Here is a 21,670-nt window from a genome sequence, read left to right on the forward strand (position 1 = left end):
AGAATTCCCAGGAATACTCCTAGCTATGGGTCAGGTTCTCACTCTGCCAGCCCCATTTCACTAATAAAATAAAGAGCAAAACTATACCTCTTCTTATGTAAGTCAAAACCAAAACAAATGTCTCTGTGTTATTTTCCAGCCTGAAGATGAGATAGCACAATTAGTTTCTCTGTTGGTATGTGTCTATTTAAATTTCACAAAAATAAAACCAATCAAAGGCCAGAAGTTTTTATTTAATCCTAGAATCATAGAATGGTTTGGGTCAGAAGGAAGCTTAAAGATCATCTGATTCCAACCCCCCTGCCATGGACAGGGACACCTCTCACTTGACCTGGTTGCTCAGAGCCCCATGCAACCTGAACTTGAACACTTCCATGGATGAGGAATCCCCAATTTTTCCGGGCAACCTGTTCCAGTGACTCACCACTTTCACAGTCAAGAATTTAGTTTTAATATCAAAGATTGTTTGGGAAAGTCAGGGAAGGACAGTGAAGCCATCTTCTATTTTCTCATTTATTTACTTTCCAGAAATCGAAATTCATACTGCTCAGAGGTCTCAAACATGATGTGCTTTATATCTAAGTCAATCAAACAAGAGAAAAACCTAAAATGCACACATACTCAGTATCAAAATTTATTCTCTCTTAAAAATACCTGCTAAAAAAACCCAAAACAAAACAACTTCTAGCATTGAAAACTTTGGAAATACTTCCAAGGACATTGGAAAATAAGGATTCCTAGCTTTTCAATTTTGTTTTTAAATTTTGAAAGAACAAGATGCTAAATTTTAAAATAAGGTCCAGTTTTTCCATTATCATTCCAATACAATGATTTTACAAGGTCTCGGGATTTAGGCAAAAAAAGTAGACCTTCTCTTAAAGCTGACATTCCTACCTTAATTACATAAATTTCTTTTATATATAAGAAAATACAGAGAAATCTCAGAACTAGCCGAAATCACACATTATTTTTGTGCTCAAGATCTGTGACTGTTATGCCAAACAGTTAGAGGCAATTATCCAAGCAAGTTTTATAATTATGTTTTAATGTCTTCATGGGAGTATAACATGGAAGAGTCTGGCTGTTTCTCAGCAAAGCAGGGTACAGTATGAGCTTGCTCTCCCAGAAGTCTTACGGGAGAGATTCTAAGTCTGCAGACCTGTCACGGGGACAGCCTCTGGGCTCTGAGAGAAATGGAAAGGCAAACAGTGAGGCTTTGCCACTGGAAAAACTGTAGTCTTACAGAGGTTCACATTTGCTGTACTTAAAAGTGTGTATGAATTGACTGCATTCACATTTTTAATGAGATTTTGGCTGAGATGTTATAAAACGGACAAAGAATTTTTTCCAAGTCCCTGTAAGAAGGTTTATATATACTAAAAGACCGATTTACAGTATTTGCCGTCTTTGTTGAATTTATAAAACCCTTTGTAAGCATTCCTACTCTCAGCCTTTATTGTTTTCTTAGCTCTGACACAAAAGGTGAATTTGTTGGTATCTTTTTTACATCAAGCAATCTTAGTTGCTCTGTTCTGCCCCAATGTGCAAAGGTAAAGCCTAAGAAATAATGATTTCTTTTTTCATGCTACAGTAGTTTGAAAAGTCTAAGATTCAACTCTTTTGACGGTATTTTTAAAAGTTACTTTAAGAACCAATTCCAGAAGTCTTTTGTTAAAATAAGCTTTACATGAATGAGAACTAGGAGTTTGTTGTTGAAAGACTTTGAAATTTGGAAAAAAAAAAATAAAATCAAAGAACAAACCAAAACCAACCCCAGAGTCCTCTGGTAAAAATCCCACATGCACAGAATCCGTTTGCTTTATTATACAGCTTTAAGTGTGTGTGTAATGTCTGTCAGAAAGGGAGGCTTTCACTGTTCTCAACAAGAAAGCTGCACAACTTGGATGTGAACGACTTGTGCTGCCCTCTGAATTCTTGAGAGGATAATGTAAATCTGTGATTGTGACATGATTCCCTCTATGAAAGGCTTATTAAAGGCCACTCTGCCCCTTGGAGTCTTTACATCACAATAAAATGTTTTTCCAAAAGGTATTTTCAGTACATGACACAGCACTCCGTAAGAGAAGCAACTAAGTAAAGTTCCAAGGTCTGTGTTGCAGCAAGGTCATATCAAACTTCTGTGGCCTTCCTCTGACCTGGTAATGCTGTGAATCTTTCCATGCATTTCACTGGCTTGGAAAATCACACTGAATTGCTGCTGATGGCTTGGTTTGATCTTCTGACATTTTAGCATTGCATTGCTGTTCTCGGTATTGGTGAATGAGTTACTTTGGCTAATTTCTCCATGAAGAGTAAGAAGGTAATCTTTTTTGGTTTCTAGTAATTTAACTGTTCATTCTCCACAAATAAAGCTTACCCATATTTTTAGGAAGTAATTTTTTAGCTTTGTGTGCTGAGTTGTGCATAGGTTGTCCTGGCTTCTTGTTGGGTCCTCTAGCTGATCCCTGGAAGCTGTCTGCAATGTCACAGCTCAGCAAGCATTGTGTTGGTTTTCCATGTTTTTGCAATGGCTTTCCATGATAATGAGGACTAATTCTAACATGTAGTTGTATTTTTTTAAACTTCATTAATTGTATCAGTGCAATTTATGTGCTGATTTATTCCTATTTACAAAAACAGATATCCTGTTCCACTGTTGCTTCATTGTGCACCTCTGCCATATACGTCACACTTGTGATCTTTAATAAAACAATCTTAAGTCTTCATATCTCGGTAATGGGGAATTAATTTTCATCATGAATAGAATTCCACCAGATTTCTCTAGGAGCAAGCATTAATCTATTCAGCAATATATCAACAAATTGACACAGTAAATGATAGCCAGTATGACAGGTAACTGGAATCAAAGAGAAGTACTATTTGTATGCAAGGACAGTATCTAGAAGACCTTCTTTCTAAAGGAGTCATTGTGTAAAAGAAGACCATAAACATTATTAAATATATTTTAGTTCTTTCTTTATAAAAATTATTTCATGCCACTCAGAAACTTAAATCTGAGCCCAGAGTTTACTTGTGTGCTCACTTACAGCCAGGAAGGACCATAATGGATTTTCTTAATTGAAATTTATTTTTAACATCAGTAAAAGCAGACATAGTCTGTTTTAAAAGTCTATGCCCTAATTAATTAATTAATCTATGTAGACTGCAGGTAGAAGCACAAAGGGGAATTTACTCTGTATGCTGAAGCGCTGGTTGTCCTTTATTTTGAGGCTGAGAAATAGAAATATGATTTTTAGGGGAGTTGAAATGTATCCATCACCTCATTTTGCCAAGGTGCTGAACAGCACTGGCAAGATTATTTTTTGGACAATTGTACCAGATTTGAACTCATGACCTTGAAGTAAAAGACCCTTGTAGTCTCCACACACTGCACCTGTCTCAGAAGAGTTCTAGCGAGTACTTTGTAGTTACCTCACATAATGTGGAATGTGAAATTTGTTACATGTCACAGTTTTTGATGTTTGAATCCTAATCTGTTGCAACACAACCAGTCCTGTGTGATTCTGCATGGGCTGAAAATATAATTTATAAAAAGAAGAAAATATACAAGAAGATGGAGAGAGGATGTGCAAAAGAATACATGCTTTTCCCAGGATCAGACAGCTAAAATCAACTAAAGTAGCAAGAATTCAGACTAAAAATAAAATTTCTGGATAGAAGTAGATGGCCTTGGACACTTATTTAGATGGTATTATCATCAAGAAAAGAGGTGTTTAAGCATAGTGTGATCATATGGTAAATTATATAGACGGAGGAAAAGTTGGAATAGATTTGGTCTCTTTTTGATAGAGACATGATGGCATTATTGGCTTAGACCTGGGATTGCTTGAAGTGCCTTGGATAGTTAAACTTTGTTTATTTTAACTGTTGCCATCTTGGTAACAAATGCCTCTCCTCTTTTATCCTATGTAGTAATTTCCATTTTCCTTAAAGCTTTACTAAGCTACTAGGAGGAAAACCAATAACTGCACCCAAGAGACCTTTTTGCACAATATGGTCTGTCTAAGAAATAGGTATTTAGGGCAAGAAGACTGAATTAAAGAAATGAGTCTTGCAGTGATCATAGGAGTCCAGCCAATACCTCTTGCAGACATTGCTGTATTGTTTAAACTGCTACAGCACAATATTCTGAGACTGTGACTTTAAAATTATCAAGCAAATTATGATTTTGTAAGCTTAAAAAAGGGAAGGTCTTTCCATCAAAAAAAATGGACTTCAACATTTTTCATAGAAACTCTCTAAAAGGAGGTACTTTAAGACAGCTTTTGTATTTCAGAGTTAATGACAACTTACCCCTTGCGATTTAATGATCCCATTATCATCTCCCCCCTATAATATCATTCTTGGGTGAATTGTTCTGTGATCTCTTCAGTGTATAGATTCCATTTTCTCCTCGTGAACTTTTAATAAGAAAAGCTATTGTAGAAATCATAAGAATTGTACTGCACCTACATAATGATTTTAATAAAATTACTTTCCAGATAAACTTTCTTCTGCATATACTTTATATCATAGCTGAATGACTCAGTGGAAAGAATTTTACAACTTTAGTTGTAAGCTCAGGCTTTTAGAGATAAAAGACATCATGTTCCTGAGCTAAAATACACAATCCTTAATGCTAATTGATCACTTTGAAGACAGACATAAGTTAGGTCGACATTAAAAGGTGCTAAAGAAATACTTGCAATCTTTTTCTTCAGAATCCTCTTGAATGTTTTCAGTGCTACCCTTTTACTCTGGTATCCCTACACAGCTACAATATTAAATTGCTCAGAAGTAAATACGCAATGAGATTCACTTCTCTGCATCGGGGATTATTTTTTACCATTTCACTAAATTGGTGAAAAATCTAGACATGTTGGGGCACAGTACAAAGTTTTCAAGGATTCATTAAGGTAAACCCCCAAACAAATATATATATTTTCCACTGCGATATCAGCTTTTTGTATAGAAGACCTAAAATATGCACATGTGTCTCTGACATCAGAAAATTACAGAATAATTAAAGTTGAAAGACACCTCTGAAGGTCATGCAGTTAAATCCCTTGTTCAAAGCAGAGCCAGCATCACAGTTAGGTCAGATTGTTCATGTGGTTAAATACAGCAGTATGATCTCTGCAAGGAGTACTTAAAGTAAATGAACTGGGACTCTGGTTAAGATTGCACTGAGGCTTTGCCATAAACTCTGTGACCCTCTTGGGGTTGAATCCAGTACTCACTAAAGCCCATGGAAAATCTCCCATTGATACTGATGAGCTTTGGATAGGTCCTTTTGTACCCTGCCTCTGTATTTGTGGAGTAAAAATGACAACAAACTACAGGATAATAATACTTTTCTATTGCTGTTGGATACTGTGAGGATGAATTCAGCAAACATCTGTTAGCTACTTGAATGATGCTTCTTTTTACTCTCTTGTCTTCAAAGCCACATTTATATTTAGATTGATCTTTCTAAGGCAGCTATATGGTCCCATTACTGTGGATCTGAAGAGCTCACAGCCTTTAATGCTTTTATCCTCCCAGCACCCCTCTGATGCAGAGATGTTCTATTATCTATGCTTTACTGATGGAGAAGGGAGATAGTAAAACTCAGACTGGTTCCAGTGGGAATAAAATGCCTGCTTACCTTTATATCTGCACATAAATGGCTTGCCCAAGGTCAGTCAAGTAGTCTGTGGCAGAGTGAGTGTCCCTATGTTTTGAATTTCAGGTGAGACTCCTCTACCTTAAGCAGAGGTTTTTTGCCCAGAATTCAGAATTAGATGTAGGGTAACCATTGGAAAAAAATACAGAAGGTTTGAAAAGAAGAAAAAATTATTAGACTGCAAATACCTTTTTACTAAAAAAAGTTTAACGGGGCTGGGATCGGGGGACTAGAAGCAGGAGAAACACCATTATTTAAAAAAACCTGGTCATTGTATAAAAGTGCACTTTTCAAAGGTTCCAGCTGTGCTAAAACTGGAAAATCTGGTGAGGAAGAAGTTTCAAGCTTTTATGATGTCCTGCTGGAAGACCTCTTTGAGATTTCTCAGTCAGTGGGAAATAAATGGTGGAGTCAAGAAAGAAGGTGGTATAATCATCTGGTTAAGCAGCCAGGATCAGGCTGTTAGAGCAGACAAATGAGCAGCAGCATGACAGGAAAGAAGAGAGACAAATTTTCAGAAGATTATAGCATGGATATGTAGGACACACAGAACAGAGGTTTCTTTATATGGTTCTATTTCAGTGAACACTCAAATGTTCCCTATGAATGCCTTTAGGTGCATAATCTCAGTGGAATCCAAAATAAACACTACAGGGAAGTCTAGGTCTACGTCAAAGCATCACATGCCTCTGGAAGTTTATGCTTTGCTGAGGACATGAATAATGACAAGGAAGAACTTGAAAGACATTAGTTTAAGTCACTAGTATTCACCTGATGAGCCATCATAAAAGAAGTTATAATTGACATTTTACCCATATAATAGTATAAATGATGATTTAACATATTTATGTAAGTTCTACATTGTCAAATTGACAATGTTCAGCTCTCCTCTTGATACAACAAGGCAAAACACTTGACACTATAGTAGTATGAATTTCTGGTTTGTTTTAGGGTTTTTTTGGATAAAACCTGAAAAATTAAATCCTAATATAGAAGAAAAATATGTGGAAATTCACTTAACATATGAAGAAGAAACCAGAATTCAGATTAGGCAGGAATTAAAGTGACTTGGGATGCACTGTGTGACTCCCAGTACAGCAATGAGACCTGGCACCATTTGGATTGCCAAGTTCATAGCTTTAGTGTCATTACAGAATGTGAACTATTGCTATTACTAAAATAAAATCCCAATAAACTTCAGGGCAAGGGAGAAATCAAAGAAGTTCGTGGTGTTCAGTAAAACTGAATGCCAGACCTCTGAGACACATCTGGGCTTTTTGGCTTTACAACAACTTGTACTTGTGAAGTTAATCATGTTTTTGTGACTAAATCTAGTTTCTCTCCATAATGCTGAGCTGCACCATGCCAGCTTACTGGCTACATTTCTGAAGGTCTTTGTGCTACATTCTGTCTTGCTGGTTAGAAAAGCCTTGGTTTATTGATTTGGTGTCTATAGCCGAAGCTCTAGGTAGAGGTTGCAATGAGCAATATTCTTGCAGATTTTCAGCACTACAGCTGACTGTTGACAAAATGGGAATTTTAGCTTGTCTCTGACTTGGGCTGCAAAGTGTCAGGTCCCCAAACCTGTCCACAAAGGCTTGGAAGATGACTGCATTCTGAACAAACATTAAACATAAGTAAGGGGCAAATCAGTTCATGTTCTTAATTTACTTAATAAAACATGATGCAGAATACACTATTGTTATTACATAAAATTGCATTGCACAACTAGACACTAGAGGACGTCTGTAGTTTCTATGTAGCTGCCAGTCCCACAGGATTTGCGTGCTAATAATGAAACATATAAAATTGTAATAGTGAGATAGATGTCAGGCTTGGTATGGACGTCCAACTTGAACACAGGACTGAAATGTATAGACATAACCAAGGAAGAACTTAGAATCTCATTGGAAAAGAATAAGACTCACACAAAATAATGTTGTCAAGACATACTTGACCACAAAACTAAAGAGTTCTGTTTTCCAAATTTTAGGCAGAATTTTCCTGGTCTTGTAATGACTTTGTAATGTGGAGGAGTAAAGATCAAGTAACTCCACGCACAGAACATGCAGAGCTGTGGCTTCAGTGCTATAAGTAATATTCCTTGCAGAATTCAAATGGGAGTGAAAAAAGGGTAGAGAGGATGAAGGCTCACTGTGCTGTTCTTATCATTAGGAAACAGAAATAGCTGAAGAAGAGAAAGCTGCAGTCAGCAAAATGATATCATTAGGTTAAGATGCCACCCTATGCAGCCACACAGGCACTATGAATTACTTTACTGAAGGGAGCAATGGGAGAAGTTAATATTGCTATCAGTGCAAACAGGTAAAGCTGCCAAATTTTTGCATTGATGAGATATATAAATAGGAGTACTGGAATGTTCAGGCCAACTCTTACAGCAAAAACATCCAAACAAAACTCCAATCCTATCAAAAACCCAACATGCAGCACTATAACAACTGATGAATCAGGAATATTTTTGGTAGAACCTACCTGTGACCTTGCCCAAGGTGAGTGATTTAATGGCCTTAAAATCAATCTCAGAAAAGTTGTGTTTGAGTTTGAGAACTTGATCAACCTGGAAGAGGTCAATAAAATTACTTCATTACAACACCATGTAGACACTCCTAGATCACACTGCACTGCAAACTTCTGGGAACACTCTCAGCAGCAAATCAGTTAATTCTGCCCCCAGATGTGATTCACTTTCTAGAGATAGCAAAGTGAATGTGCTTTGATTTTAGCATGAGAAGCTGAAAGGTACACCAGAATAGTCATATAAAGGGCTTTGAAGAAACTTCCCCTGCTGAAAAGCTTAAAATATTTGACACTGAAACCCCCCTTCTTCCCAAAATCCATGTCTAGTCACCAGTCACTTCGGAATACACTTAAATGAGACCTTTCTAGAAATGTACTGTGAAGAATTAATTCTGCACAAAAGAAAACCACAGAGCAGCACACAATAGAAGACAGGACCTTGAGGAAAACCCTGGCTTTTAATGTAACCTTCCTTCTTAGATAATCAGGCCTACCCACAGCCCATAGTTGAGCCTTGTGTGATCATTTTACCACCCAGACATGGAAACTGGAGAGGAAAGAAAAATTGTGGCACTGTGTGTTTCTGTCTTCTTCTCATTTTATTCCTTAAGACACAACTTCTCTATAGACTCTGCCACCCTTCCCTGCTAAATGACTGCAACCCAGATCCAGCCTTTTTGCAATATGAACTGTTATAATTAGACTTAGAAAGAAAGCAGAAAGAGCAGTAAGATGATCCTCTTCTCTCTGCCTTGGAAAAACAGGTGATGCAGGGAAACAAAGCAGAGGAGGGTTCTTGTCTCTCATATGATTGTCACATTTAGCATGGCTTGCTCCTAGCTCTAGGATGGGGCATTCTCATGCACTTAATGACTTGACTCTGCATTAAGGCAGCTTTTCCTTTTCTTTGAGAGGATGAAGCAGCTGGGGACACATTCTCCCTTGGGACACATACCCTAAATGTAATTACATTCCCAAGTGCTCATCCCTCAGTTGTTTTTCTCCCTTTCACAGCTTATTGATGACCCATACTGTGTTTTTCCTTGAAGACTACAGATCACACAGACATCGCTAGGCCCCAGAAACAGCCCAATGCTCTACATGAACATCTGGGCAAATGTGTTTCCTAATTCACAGATTGTCAGAAACAAGGGAAGGATTCCTTAACAAAAAACACCATTGTTGGGCATTCTATGAAGCAGGGTCTGGATGGAGCTTTGCTCTAAGCTACAGGGCTGCTCTGCTGCTGGATCAGCTTTGGTTGCACCAGATCGGTGTGAAACCTTTGCCTCCTGCTGCTGATCAGGCATTGAAGTCAGTGTATCTGACTCACAGAATCATAAAATGGCTTGGGTCGGAAGGGACCTTAAAGATCATCTTGCTGTGGACAGGGATACCTCCTACTAGACCAGGTTGCTCAGAGCCCCATCCAACCTGGCCTCGAACACTTTCAGGGATGCCACAATTTCTCTGGGCATCAACAAACTGTTCCCATGTTTGTGGCACCAAGTATTATTTAACACTCAACATAAGCCATGGCATACCTGAATGATGAGCTCTCTGCCTTCTCTGTTAATCTTCACATGGTGCAGCTCTCGGTTGGCAAAATTTCCGGAGTCAATGGTGAAAATGAGAAGCCCATCTTTACTCAGCTTGTATCGAACCTGTAAACTTCCTAAAAAGCACAATAAAATTGCATGTATAAACCTGTGTCAATAATGAGATATCATTCAATAACTTTGCTCAATATATAACTCTTTTTATTGCAATGGAGCAACAAGGTTAATAAGTCAAGAAAGATGTTGAGGAGAACTGAAAGAGTTCAAACTGTAATGAAAATTGTGAAGAAAATAATGCACTGGAGGAGTTTTACTTTCTACTAGGAAAGGCTAGCAGGCTAACAAACTCTACTATGGAGAAACTTAATGAGTAACTAACTATATAAAAGCAAGTGTGTCTGTCTGCAGGTCAGACATTGAGCACTACCACAGAAGCTGATCTACATTATCCTGCAAGGGATCACTTCCAGCAGAGGGCATGCAGGGCTTGCACTGCTCTATTAAACTAATATTGCTGGATTTTACCATTTCTTTTCATCCAGACAATGCATAAGACTGTGACAACTGTGAGAATTATAACTTAATTTCAGACATTTAAAGGCCCACGATACTCACATTATCATTTACATGCAATGAAAAGTATTTTTACTTCTGCTGACATATTTGAAGGAATAAATGTAATTATTATACAAATGAATGCCAAACATCTCATTCAATCTCTGTATCAAAAAAAAATTGTGACTTCTGATAAATAACAGTATCATAACAAATCAAAGCACACAAGAAAACAAAGAATCCAGTATGAATTTTAGTCCTTTAACAAATGACTACAGGGAATATATATATATACACACACACACACACGTGGGGCTATATATCGTATGTGTGTATATATACATATATATAATAATCTAAAAGGAAAAAAATCTATTCTGATAGAAGCTTTTCAAGCATACTTTTCTGGGAACTAAGTAGCAGGGAGAAAAATACAATTCTGAAATTTTTGAACTCTTTTTATGCATCAGCAACCAAAATACATGGAACAACAGTGATACCATAGAGTTTAAAATCTCTTCTGGAGCTACTTTATTACTGTCTCCAAAGAGAAAATGAATGCTGACAGTACCACAGCCCTGGGGAAAGAGTCCTGCATTTATTCCCTGTTCTGAAACTCATCATAAAACACCCTGCCCTTCCTCCTTCCATTTCAGTGTTTGTGTTAGCACAAGTTGAAACTATTTCAAGTATCGCTAGATTTTGCAGAAAGCTACAAACTGTAGCTGTTACCTGTGCTGGATGGCAGGCACTGAGCTCCTGTTCGATCCTGTAGGATGTGCCTGCACTGTTTTAGCCCCAGGATGAGGTTCAGTATTCACAGAGGAGACACTTGTGTGCCCACAGTGATGCAGGGCCATGTCAGAGAAGCCCATGGCACACCTGCACAAGCTGCTGCAGTTGTATTGTGCACTGGAATGTCATTCAGAGGAACCTCTGACCCCAGAAGCAGTCTGGCTGTTAAATGAGGGGAGTGAACAGCCCTGTTGGTTCCTGTGTTCAGCCATATCAGTGCTGCAAGATGGCTTGCAGATGTAGAGTTAGTGAGAGAAGACATGGGACAGTTCTTCAGTTCATAGAGTGGACATACTCACTCCCTTCAGCTTTCCAAGTCCTCCCTCAGTAAAGTCAGCTCTGTTGTTCTACAAGCTACTATAAAACCACTTTATAAAGAGCTCAAAACAAGGTATAAATTTCCTACAGGGAAGGAATTTTTCCACCTCTACACACCTCACAGTGAAGTTGATAATCCTTCCAGATAGGATCTCTAGTCTAGTTAAGATCATCCCTGCTCCTTTTCCCTCACCAAGATGTTTGGCTCCTAAGAGCTGTACTTTTAAAACATTATTACAAAATCCAGTATATCCCAGATGAGCACTGAGATCTGAGATTTGTAGGATAGAAAAAAATCTTCCAAAATTGAGAGGAAAAGTGAGAATGAACTACTAGGATGAAGGCTTTTTAGCTGACTCAGAGGTCTACTGGATCAGGAGAGCTTTTAAAGTAAAAATAATAATAATAAAAAAAGGATAAAAGGCATTTACTTTCTCACACATAGTCATGGACATTAGAGGGGAATTTGTGAAGAGATCAAGGTCAGTAAAAACTGCTAAATTATTCAGTGTTATAATATAGGTTCTGATTCAGCTGCCTCGAATCATACTGCAAAGCTCCCAACCCTCATTGCATAGTGAGGGCAAGGAGCTACTGTCTCTCACCATGAATGTCACACTTAAAGTCCAAACTTAAATCACAATCACATTATCTAGTACTGAATGAAAGATGCATCAACAGGGATTAACATCATAAGCATCTCAGAACCTCTTTAGTCTAGAAATACCTGAGAAAAGAAGCCCAAGTACAAGGAAGTTAAGGGATCTTTTTCAGATTTGCTCACTGGACAGTGGAAGAGCCAAGGAAAAGTGGAAAGGTTGCCCTCTTTACACAGCATAGCTCAGATGACCACACAGAATAAGATGAAACTAAAACACATATTTTTATATATACATATATGTATATAGATATATGTATATATATATATATGTATATAGTCTAACAGATTAATCCAAACCAAAAAATCATGATCCAGCAGAAGTACTTTATAGGCTGCCTCTTACCCAGAGCCCTTGAAAGGGGTCTAAGGCAAGAAATGGAACAGGGACTAGGTTTGGTCTGTGAATTTATTTTGCAAATGTGAAAAAAAACTTCACTGCTCTTTTTGAATGCTATGAACACAGACGTATATAAAATATAATTGGTACTACACATGCAGGTGATCAGCAATAGCATCCAGTACATCTGTGTTCAAAGAGAGCCAGCATGACATAGACATGCAATCTATCCAGGCTCTCAGCTGCCACAAACAGAGATTTACCCATTGACTTTGTCAGAGAAGCACTGATTTTAAAGCAGAAACCATCTGTTCCATTTGCTGGGAGACAATGGACAGTTCTTGACATCCATTAAGAACAGATCTTACTTTCTATAGTGGTGCAATTTCACCTTAAATCATGTAAAGAGATCAGTGAATGGCATATAATTTTGTCAAATTGCTTTGAATTCCAATGGCAACTTTTTTTATGGACAACTGCTCTTCAAAACTATTGAAGGGCTGGCATTTTGCCTGGGGTCAAATTTGCATTAATATAAACCAGAAGTACATGGTCTCATTCCTCAAGAGGTGTTTTGGAATTTACGCCATTGTAGCTGAGAGCTGATTTTGTCTTGCATTCAGTACAAAAACTTCAGTTTTCAGACTACAGAATAATTTGTCAGGCAGATCAAATTGTCAGTTTACTACTTGACAAGTGAAATAAATGGATTTTTAATTAGGATTATTATTAAGGATTTTTTTTGTTGTCCTCTGAATTTTGATTATCTGGTCCACTGACTTTCTTCATCACATCAGCCCAGAATCAGCAATGGCAAATAAAACTCTGTTCATACACCAGCTCTCCCTATTCTCTATTGTCTCTCTATTTTGCATCATTTTTGCCTCACAATAGGGATTCACACTAATCACGAGCAGTGTAATTTCTGGCAGTCTTATTGTACTCATGCCTGTCATCCTCTTTTCAGCTGCCCATGTCTGAGCATGCACACCTGGAGTGTCATAATGCTCAAGCAATGCACGGCCTGTTGTGTTCCTTCTCTAATGTATGTGGAATTGCTGGAGGCAATTTCTATGAAGTCAATAAAGGAGGGAGGGAAAGGAAAAGAGAGAGATAATTTTTTTGGCCTTGGGCTGAAAAATTTTACTGGGCCTATTACCCCAGCAGTGTTAGGTAAGAGTAGATTCACACTTGATTATTGCAGTCATCTATCTCCTTCAGCTTCGAATTCTGCAAACTGCAGATCAGCATGGAGATATGCTGTGCTAGCTCCAGAACAGCCTGAGAGGGGAGCGAGCTCAGCTTAGGCACAGTGTTACCAAACACAGTGTGGCCTCTTTTCACCACTTCTGGAGGAAATGATTTCATGTGGGCTGCCGTGCTACTGTGATAAGAACACTGCCTGTCACAAAGCTGGCTTGCTACAAATCACTGTGGTCTTCAATCTGTAACCTGCAGTATTATAATCCATGAATATAGGGCTAAATGGCATATCATCTGCCTGAAGATATCAAACAGCTACTGAACCATTTTAACAGGATTCCTGGGGGTTCCCTTGTGCAGAGGGAAGTCCTGGGAAACAGAGACCAAAGGGCAGTATTTATGCCATCCCATGCTGGTGACTAGGTTGGGGGTGTCTTTTCTGAAACAAAACACTCCCAGGACACTTCTTTCAATGACAATGGAGGCCAGAACTAGTACTTGCTGGAAGAACACTAATGATCCGGTTCAGCATAACCAACCTCCAGTAAGCTACAGGAATAGCATGGTGCCTTCAAGCTGCTAATTTTTGCTGAGGACAAGCTGCTGTAGCAGCTCTTAAGTCTAGTGGTAAAAAGGACATGAATCTGGTTAGAGATTTCAAAGCGTTCAGCCTGAAGAAAAGATGTTCCCAGACTGCACAGTGTGAAGAAATATCTTGGCCACGATGTTACACATTCTTTGACCCTAACCTCTGCTGATTGAACATGTCAACAGGAGAGCTGTCTTTCTTTTGCCTGTGTCTACAACAGGGCTGAGTAGAATATCAGAAACATATGCTAGTTTTGTGGCCTATGCCCATCAACTTTGCATTCAGTCTGGGCCACAAAATCTAGAAAATGGAGCATGGGAAAATGGTACAGAGAGTGCTCTAGCTCAGGAAAAGGCTCCCTGTTTGAAAGATCTCACCCAGGGATAGCTATTTGGCAAAAAGATAAAAGAAGTTTTGCAGAAAAGAGAAATGGGATACCAGGAATTCAATCTGTAAATCCATCATTCTTAAGTAAAATTCTTGTCACACATGTCACCAGGACCACAGGTCTTGTGTCATTTAGTCTTGAAGAACCAAACAGCAAGGAAGAGGCTGGCATGCCCTTGGAGTCTGAGACTTCTCTGCAGGACCTTCATTTATGGAAACTGGTTTTAAATGAGCCCAGATTGAACCCAACAACTCTTGCCAACTTCAATAGCACTTTTTAATGACTTAAACTGGCTGGAGCAGCTGGCATGACATCTTGAGACACTGAGAGAAACTGAGGTTAATTCAGGGAGCACATGTGGGTGGCACACATGAAATGTACAAATTTATCACCATAATGTAACATCAGGAAAAATCATTTAAATTAGGGAAGTTGACAACTCTGATTTGGGGGAAATGTGTATGTATGAAATAGTGAAGCATTGTATTAGGAAAATGGCCTTGGACTACTCCTGCCTGTCTAGTTGCCACAGGGGCACCCAGAAAAAAAACAGAACTCAGTCTCCAGCCAGCAGTGACCTTTGTCAGACTGCAAGATGCTGACTATACCACCACACACCCCCTCCACATTCAAGTGAGCTTTAGCTGAAAAGGAAAACAATTAAGGAAAGCACAAATTAAACAAAGGGAGGAATATTAGTGAGGCTATTGATGTTGTTATTATGAAAAAACAAAAGAAAAAAATAAAGTATATAGCCCAGAAAGCCATTTGCAGCTCCTGAGGTATAAATGTCTGTTCACTCCTGATTGCAGAACAGCACATGACAATTTTCCGTCATCTCTACCACAAAATATCTCTCTGCAACTTGCACAGCTTCAGTGAGGCAATGTTGCTCTTCATAGCCTAGATATTTAAAAATGAACCACCGTTTTCTCTGTCAGGAGCAACTGGCTAAGAAACATGCTCCTTAATTAGTAGCTTCTCCCCAGGGATATTTACTCAGTAAATTTACTCTTCAGTGGAAGTGCTGCTGGTGATTCTAAGAACAGAGCCCATCTCTCCAACTTCCAGTGGTGTTTAACTAAGAAAGTACTTACACTATTTTAGGAGGTGACTCTTGTTGTTTGTTTTGCATGGAATAAACAAGGAAGCAAAACTGTTGAACATTTTTGCTGATATCATTACTCAGCTATTGCACTTGCTTAGACAACACTGTTTCATAAGGTTTAAAAGAAAAATTCACCCCTCAATTTTTTTGTAGTCTCTTATGGTAATAAAAAAATAGGTGGTTGTTTGAATGCCTCCCACTCAATGCTTGAGACATTCAGGACTTAACGATCATATTCGAGCCATCCTATATTAAAAAAAAACAAACCACAAACAAACAAAAAAAATCCCCAAAAAAACAAAACCCCCAATACTTTCCCTTTACATTGCATTTCTTCAATTTAGATAAAACCACACCCCAAAAGGACCCTATCTGGAGGCCCATGACCAAAGTTCACTTTTCAATCCTGCTAGGCAGCTGGACCCAGATAAATGTAGCTAGTTCCCCTATGTGACTGATAAATGTGTTTGACCTTTATAGATATCTCATTCCCACCAGCTGCCAGTTGGCTTTCCACAGATTGACCAGCAATTAACAAGGAACAGGCAGATGCTGTTTGCTCCAAAGGTAGAAAACACTAAAAACTGTCTCTCCAGTTCAGCTCACGGGCAAGCATAGACAGTGGTGCAGTTATGTATCCTGGAGATGATGGACACTGCCACAAATTTGGAATCTACCAGCTTGATGAATGCTGACAAATTGTCTTCCTTTATTGTGTCACAGTTTATCCATTGGTAAAATAGATGAATGTTCACATCCTTTGGAAACCTCCAAACAACCTCCACAACCTTCGTGTGAGGAGCAATTTAAAAACAATACTATTAGTCATTATTATTATCCCTCCTGTTGTAGGTATTTATTTTTGCTGAAGGAAGTGGTTACTGTTTCTTTTACAAAGTGATGCTACATTTACTATTTTTTTTTCCCTGGAGGGCATTGAATGTAAAGATGAAGGAAAGAGCTGAGGGTGTCAGATACAGTTACATCTCCCTGAAAGTACTTGCTTTCTGATGGTGAGATTTATTCTGGTAAATTTTAACCTATACCTTTTCTACAGATTATTTGGAATTTTAAAAGACTTTCACTTTAAGACCCTTCATTAATGAAGGCTATCTTAGAATCAGAATAGTTTGAGTTGGAAGGGACCCTAAAGATCATTTCCAACCCCTCTGCCATGGGTAGGGACACTTTTTATTAGACCAGGTTGCTTAAAGCCCCATCCAATCTGGCCTTGAACACTTTCAAGGATGGGTATCAAAAACTTCTCTGGGGAACACATTTCACTGCCTCAGCACACTCATAGTGAATTTCTTCCTAACATCTATTCTAAACATACCCTCTTTCAGTCTGAAGCCATTACCCCTTGTCCTATCACTATATACCCTTATAAAAAGTCCCTCTCCAGCTTTCTTGTAGCCCCCTCTATGTACTAGAAGGGGCTCTAAAGTCTCCCCAGAGCCTTCTCTTCTTCAAGCTGAACCCCAGTTCTCTCAGCCTGCCTTCACAGGAGACAGCCCTGTCACTGTCTTCAGCCCTCTGATCATTTTTATAGCCCTCCTCTGGACTCACTCCAACAGGTCCACCATGTCTTTCTTATGTTGGGGTCCCCAGAACTGGACAATACTACAGGTATAGTCTCACTAGAGTGGAGTAGAGGAGGAGAATCATCTCCCTTGACCTGCTGGCCACGCTGCTTTTAATGCAGACCAGAACACGATTGGCTTTCTAGATTGTGAGAACACATTGTCAGGTCATGTTGACCTTCTCGTTAATCAACACTCCCAAGTCTTTCTCCTCAGGGCCGCTCTCAATCCATTCTAAGTCCAGCCTGTATCTGTGCTAGGGATTGCCAAGAATCACGTGCAGAACCTTGAATTTGGCCTTGCTGAACTTCATTATATAAAGCATCTGTGTGATACTATTGGATCTGATGCTCATATCTCTGCTCAGATCTCTCCTGTCTTTAAACACACACTAATGCCATTAGTCTCATGCTCAGACATCCAGTAGGCCCTATGGCTTCCATCTCCCACTGTACTTTTCATTTTAGACCTGCATAGCAGCCAAGGTGGTAGGAAGAGCTTTTATTCTTTACCCTGTGAATGAAATAAAAAGTATCATCCTATGAATTTTATTCCAAAAGTTCAACTGGGCTTTGAAAATTATGCATCATCACTAACTCTGTGTGAACCACTGTTGGGAAAAAAGGACTGAGATCTGAGGTTGTGATACCCCGAGGAATTCATACCAACCTGCTTTCACCAAGATGCTGACTCATAGTTTCCATTTTTCCTAATATCTTCTAACCGTACCTCTTTCCATTTTGGCAGTACTGATACCTGTTCAAGCAAGGACTTGTTTTGTGTTGACCTAACAAATAGCCATTATGTTCAGCAATGAGAACACAGAAAAAGAAGGTATGAACAGAAAAAAAGAAGCAGTCAATTTGAGCACTACATGATGCCTGAGCAGGAGAATGAGCAATAATCTTTTAGACAAGACTAGTGAAAAATAATCATATGCCTCTTCTTAAACCTCCTTTTCATTCTTAAGTCATAATAAAGACAGCACATAACTCTGTGGATTAATGGCTTTCTGAGGTTAATCATGCTTGTTTGTGTTGAGCTCTACACATACTGCCTGGCTGGTCATGAATCTCTGGGAAATGTCCTGCTCCTCTGACCAGTAAGTCCATCTAAGAACTGCCTATTTCATAGGTTATGTCAGTGTCTCTGAATGAAGTTGGATTCTTTAGAAAGGGACTTGATAATAACCTCTCAATGGAAATACTTGAGTTTATAACAAGCCACAATCATTGGCATACAAAGTACGGACACATGTTCTTAAGTCATCTAATGGGAAAAATTAGAGGAAGAATGATACATTTTCTTAGCAAAAATCCTAGTACAAGAACCATGTAATGGTAGCATTGTGATGACTTTTCTGTAGAAAAATATATGCCTATACACACATATTTTCAGTAATTTACCTTCAAACACGATTCGATTCTGTGATCTTTCACAAAACCGTAGAATGGCTGAGGTTAAAAGGGATCTCTGGAAGACATTCCAACCCCATCCTACTAAAGGAGGGATCCTACAAATCAGTTGCCCAGGGCCATGTCCACATGGCTTTTGAATACCTGCAAGGATGGAGATTCCACAGTTTCCTAGGCAAGATATGTCAGTGCTCAGTCACCCTCAGCAATAAAAAGAGTTTTCTGGTGTTCAGATGAAACCTCATGTGTTTTGGTTTGTGCCCATTGTCTTTTGAGTGGCCTTGCAATGACATCTGCCAGTTCTCTCAGCACTTGTGGGCAAATCCTACCAGTGCCCCTGGATTTGTATGCCCAGTTTGTCTAATGCCCATTCCCTGATCTGATCCTCTTTCACCAAGCATACATCTACCTTGCTCCAGACGTTTCCCCTCTTCTTGACCTGAGATTCCTGAAGGCCGATCTCAGTCTGCAAAGACAAGTGTCTGTCTTGTAAAGACTAAGACATAATCAGCCCATTTCATCAGGCAAGAAGGACAAAGTCACGTTTTCATAATTCACAGAGAATAACTGATATGCCAAAGGAAAAAATAAAATGTTAATAGGAATACCACATACAAGAGAGAAAAGGAGGCTTGCTTGGACCCAGACTCACTCTTCCAAGTATTATTGACTTGGGCTCTCTGTTGTGCACAAACAGCTCCAAGGTAGCACTTAAGCCAATGGTTCTGCTGGGCTACAGCTCTCACTACACACAGCTCTCAGTCCACAACACAGATAATTCTTAAGCTAAAAATAACCAAAAAATTACTACTGTCAATCCTCAGGGCTAAAGCTTTCAATAAAATGGGTTCTGAAAGACCCTCATTTCAGAATTACTGAAGAGTTTATATATATATATATATATACATAATCTCTCTATATCAATATCTATATCCATATCTATATCTAATCTATATCTATCTATATCTATATCTATATCTATATCTATATCTATATCTATATCTATATCTAATCTATATCTATATCTATATCTATATCTGCAGCATTTATTCAAACATAGGAACTTGTGACCCTCTGTCCTTCCTCTCATTTCCACAGAAATCCAACAATAAAAATGATTTATCAGCTACAAAATGTGAGCTAGGAACTCAAGCTTTCTAGGAGACAAACACCTCCTACAAGGAAATGGGAACACATGTTTTCTTCCTAGCTGACTATCTGCAGCCAGTGGTCTGAGGTTTTATGCCAGACACCAGTAAGTTCAAAGTCAGTCTGTATATAAGCAGAGCACACATCAATTATTGACTGCATGATCAACCTTTCTTGCTCAGTGTAATCCAATTACAGTTCCCTTGTTTTTTTCTTGTGGGTCTTCATGACATCTCTTGACCCTTCAGTATGGCAAAATAATCTTCATGAGTACAAAGATGTCCATGAATTCAGATAATGAAACAGATTCAGTTCTCTTCTCTTGGAAAGCAGAGATAGAGATCTGCCAGAGTCCTTGGCTGAATGTTGTGGCTGCTACTCCTTTCAAGCTGGTTTTGCACACTTAGGGATTTAGAGTGCCATATGTTAACACAAACATTAAAAAAAATTGGTCTTGGGTGCCAAGTCTGCCTCTTCCCTTAAAGACATTTTGGTGCTGGATTTGAAGTGAAAACTCTAATCAGCATTCCTATTTTCTGTGAATTGTGCTTCCAGTAGGGAAATGTCAAAGGGACCAGAGGTGTTTCTAGCCACAGGAGTTTCTCTCTTTAGATAGAAGCTGATTAGGAGATCTCCTGCCACCCCAACCCTTTCTACTCATGGTACCACAGCCAGTCTCCCAATTAACAACTGCGGAAAATTTCTTTTACATTCGTCATTACCAATCAAACGGTCTCTAGCCCCTCACTCAGTAAATAATATAAGATTTCAGGGCCAACTATAACAACTGCATAAATTATATAGTGCTATCTGCCGTATGAAATCATTTAATGGCTGCAAACCAGAGCTAGAATGGGAACAATCCTCCATCACTCAAAGACAATTGCTTGTCTCCTCCACAAAGCCATCTCCCACACTTCCCAACATGACTATCTTTCTTGCTCCTGATCTGTTAAAAATAATTATACCTGAACCTTGGCATCATTTTCCACTTCAGTCATATAAATTGTGCAGGTTGTTCAATGGCTATTGAGAGTCTGTAAGCCACAAGGTGTTCTCAAAAGGGAAGACAACTGCACTAGTAACAACATAGTCTAGAGGGTCTTTCGGCAGCAGTTAGTTAAGGTCCTGTGGTATCCATGTCCCAAAACTAGAACCCACAAGGGGGTAAAGAAAAAGAACCAGAAAAATAACCTCCCAGATCCATCTCAGTCTTTCGGTGAGTCCTATTTTACCTAATTATTTTAGTTTTGCTCCATTGAACTTCAGAGTGTGCAGTATGAACAGAATCAAAAGATTCTTTGCCTAAAAGACTGAACCAGATTTTTTGACTGTCTTTACCACTGACCGAAAAAAGCTTTGGCTGGTGGAGATGGAGCTCAACAGACTTAAAAGCAAAAACCATAAGGAGAATTTATTTGCTTTCAACAACAAGGCTGCTTCTGACTTAGAGACAAGTGACTACAGGAGATTTTGAGTTTATTAAAAAAAAAAAAATCAATAGCTTCTCACTGACAATATTTGCTTCTTTTTTGTAGAGTGTTAATTCAGCTTACCTCTGTTACACATTTTTACTTCTTTTCCTATTTACTTCAAATATCAGCTGATTTCAAGACTTTATAGGGAAGTGGAGCTGATATAAGCCCTGCTACTATATGCTGAGCATTAGAGAATTACTCAAGTTGTTTTCATTTGTACTTCTGTTTTTAACTGTGCTTTTTTTCCTTGTCTGTAATCTTTCCTATGCAACTTCAGAGTCTTGCTTTCCAAAAGAAATGGAGAACAGAGCTCAGTGTGATGGCGATAG

General features: G+C 38.7%; 1 protein-coding gene across 2 annotated transcripts in view; it reads right to left on the minus strand.

Annotated features, from left to right (window-relative positions):
* CNTNAP5 (contactin associated protein like 5) overlaps positions 1-21,670 on the minus strand; it is a 288,828-nt gene that overhangs the window by 12,342 nt on the left and 254,816 nt on the right. For both annotated transcript variants that reach the window (XM_017823576.1, XM_017823577.1), the window contains 2 exons: positions 9,748-9,878; positions 8,159-8,243 (listed from right to left, as the gene is read on the minus strand). In XM_017823576.1, the coding sequence (XP_017679065.1) occupies positions 8,159-8,243; positions 9,748-9,878 (216 nt within the window). The remainder of the gene's footprint in view (positions 1-8,158; positions 8,244-9,747; positions 9,879-21,670) is intronic.

This window comes from Lepidothrix coronata, unplaced genomic scaffold (assembly GCF_001604755.1).
Source record: "Lepidothrix coronata isolate B3197 unplaced genomic scaffold, Lepidothrix_coronata-1.0 Scaffold103, whole genome shotgun sequence".
Taxonomy (NCBI): domain Eukaryota; kingdom Metazoa; phylum Chordata; class Aves; order Passeriformes; family Pipridae; genus Lepidothrix; species Lepidothrix coronata.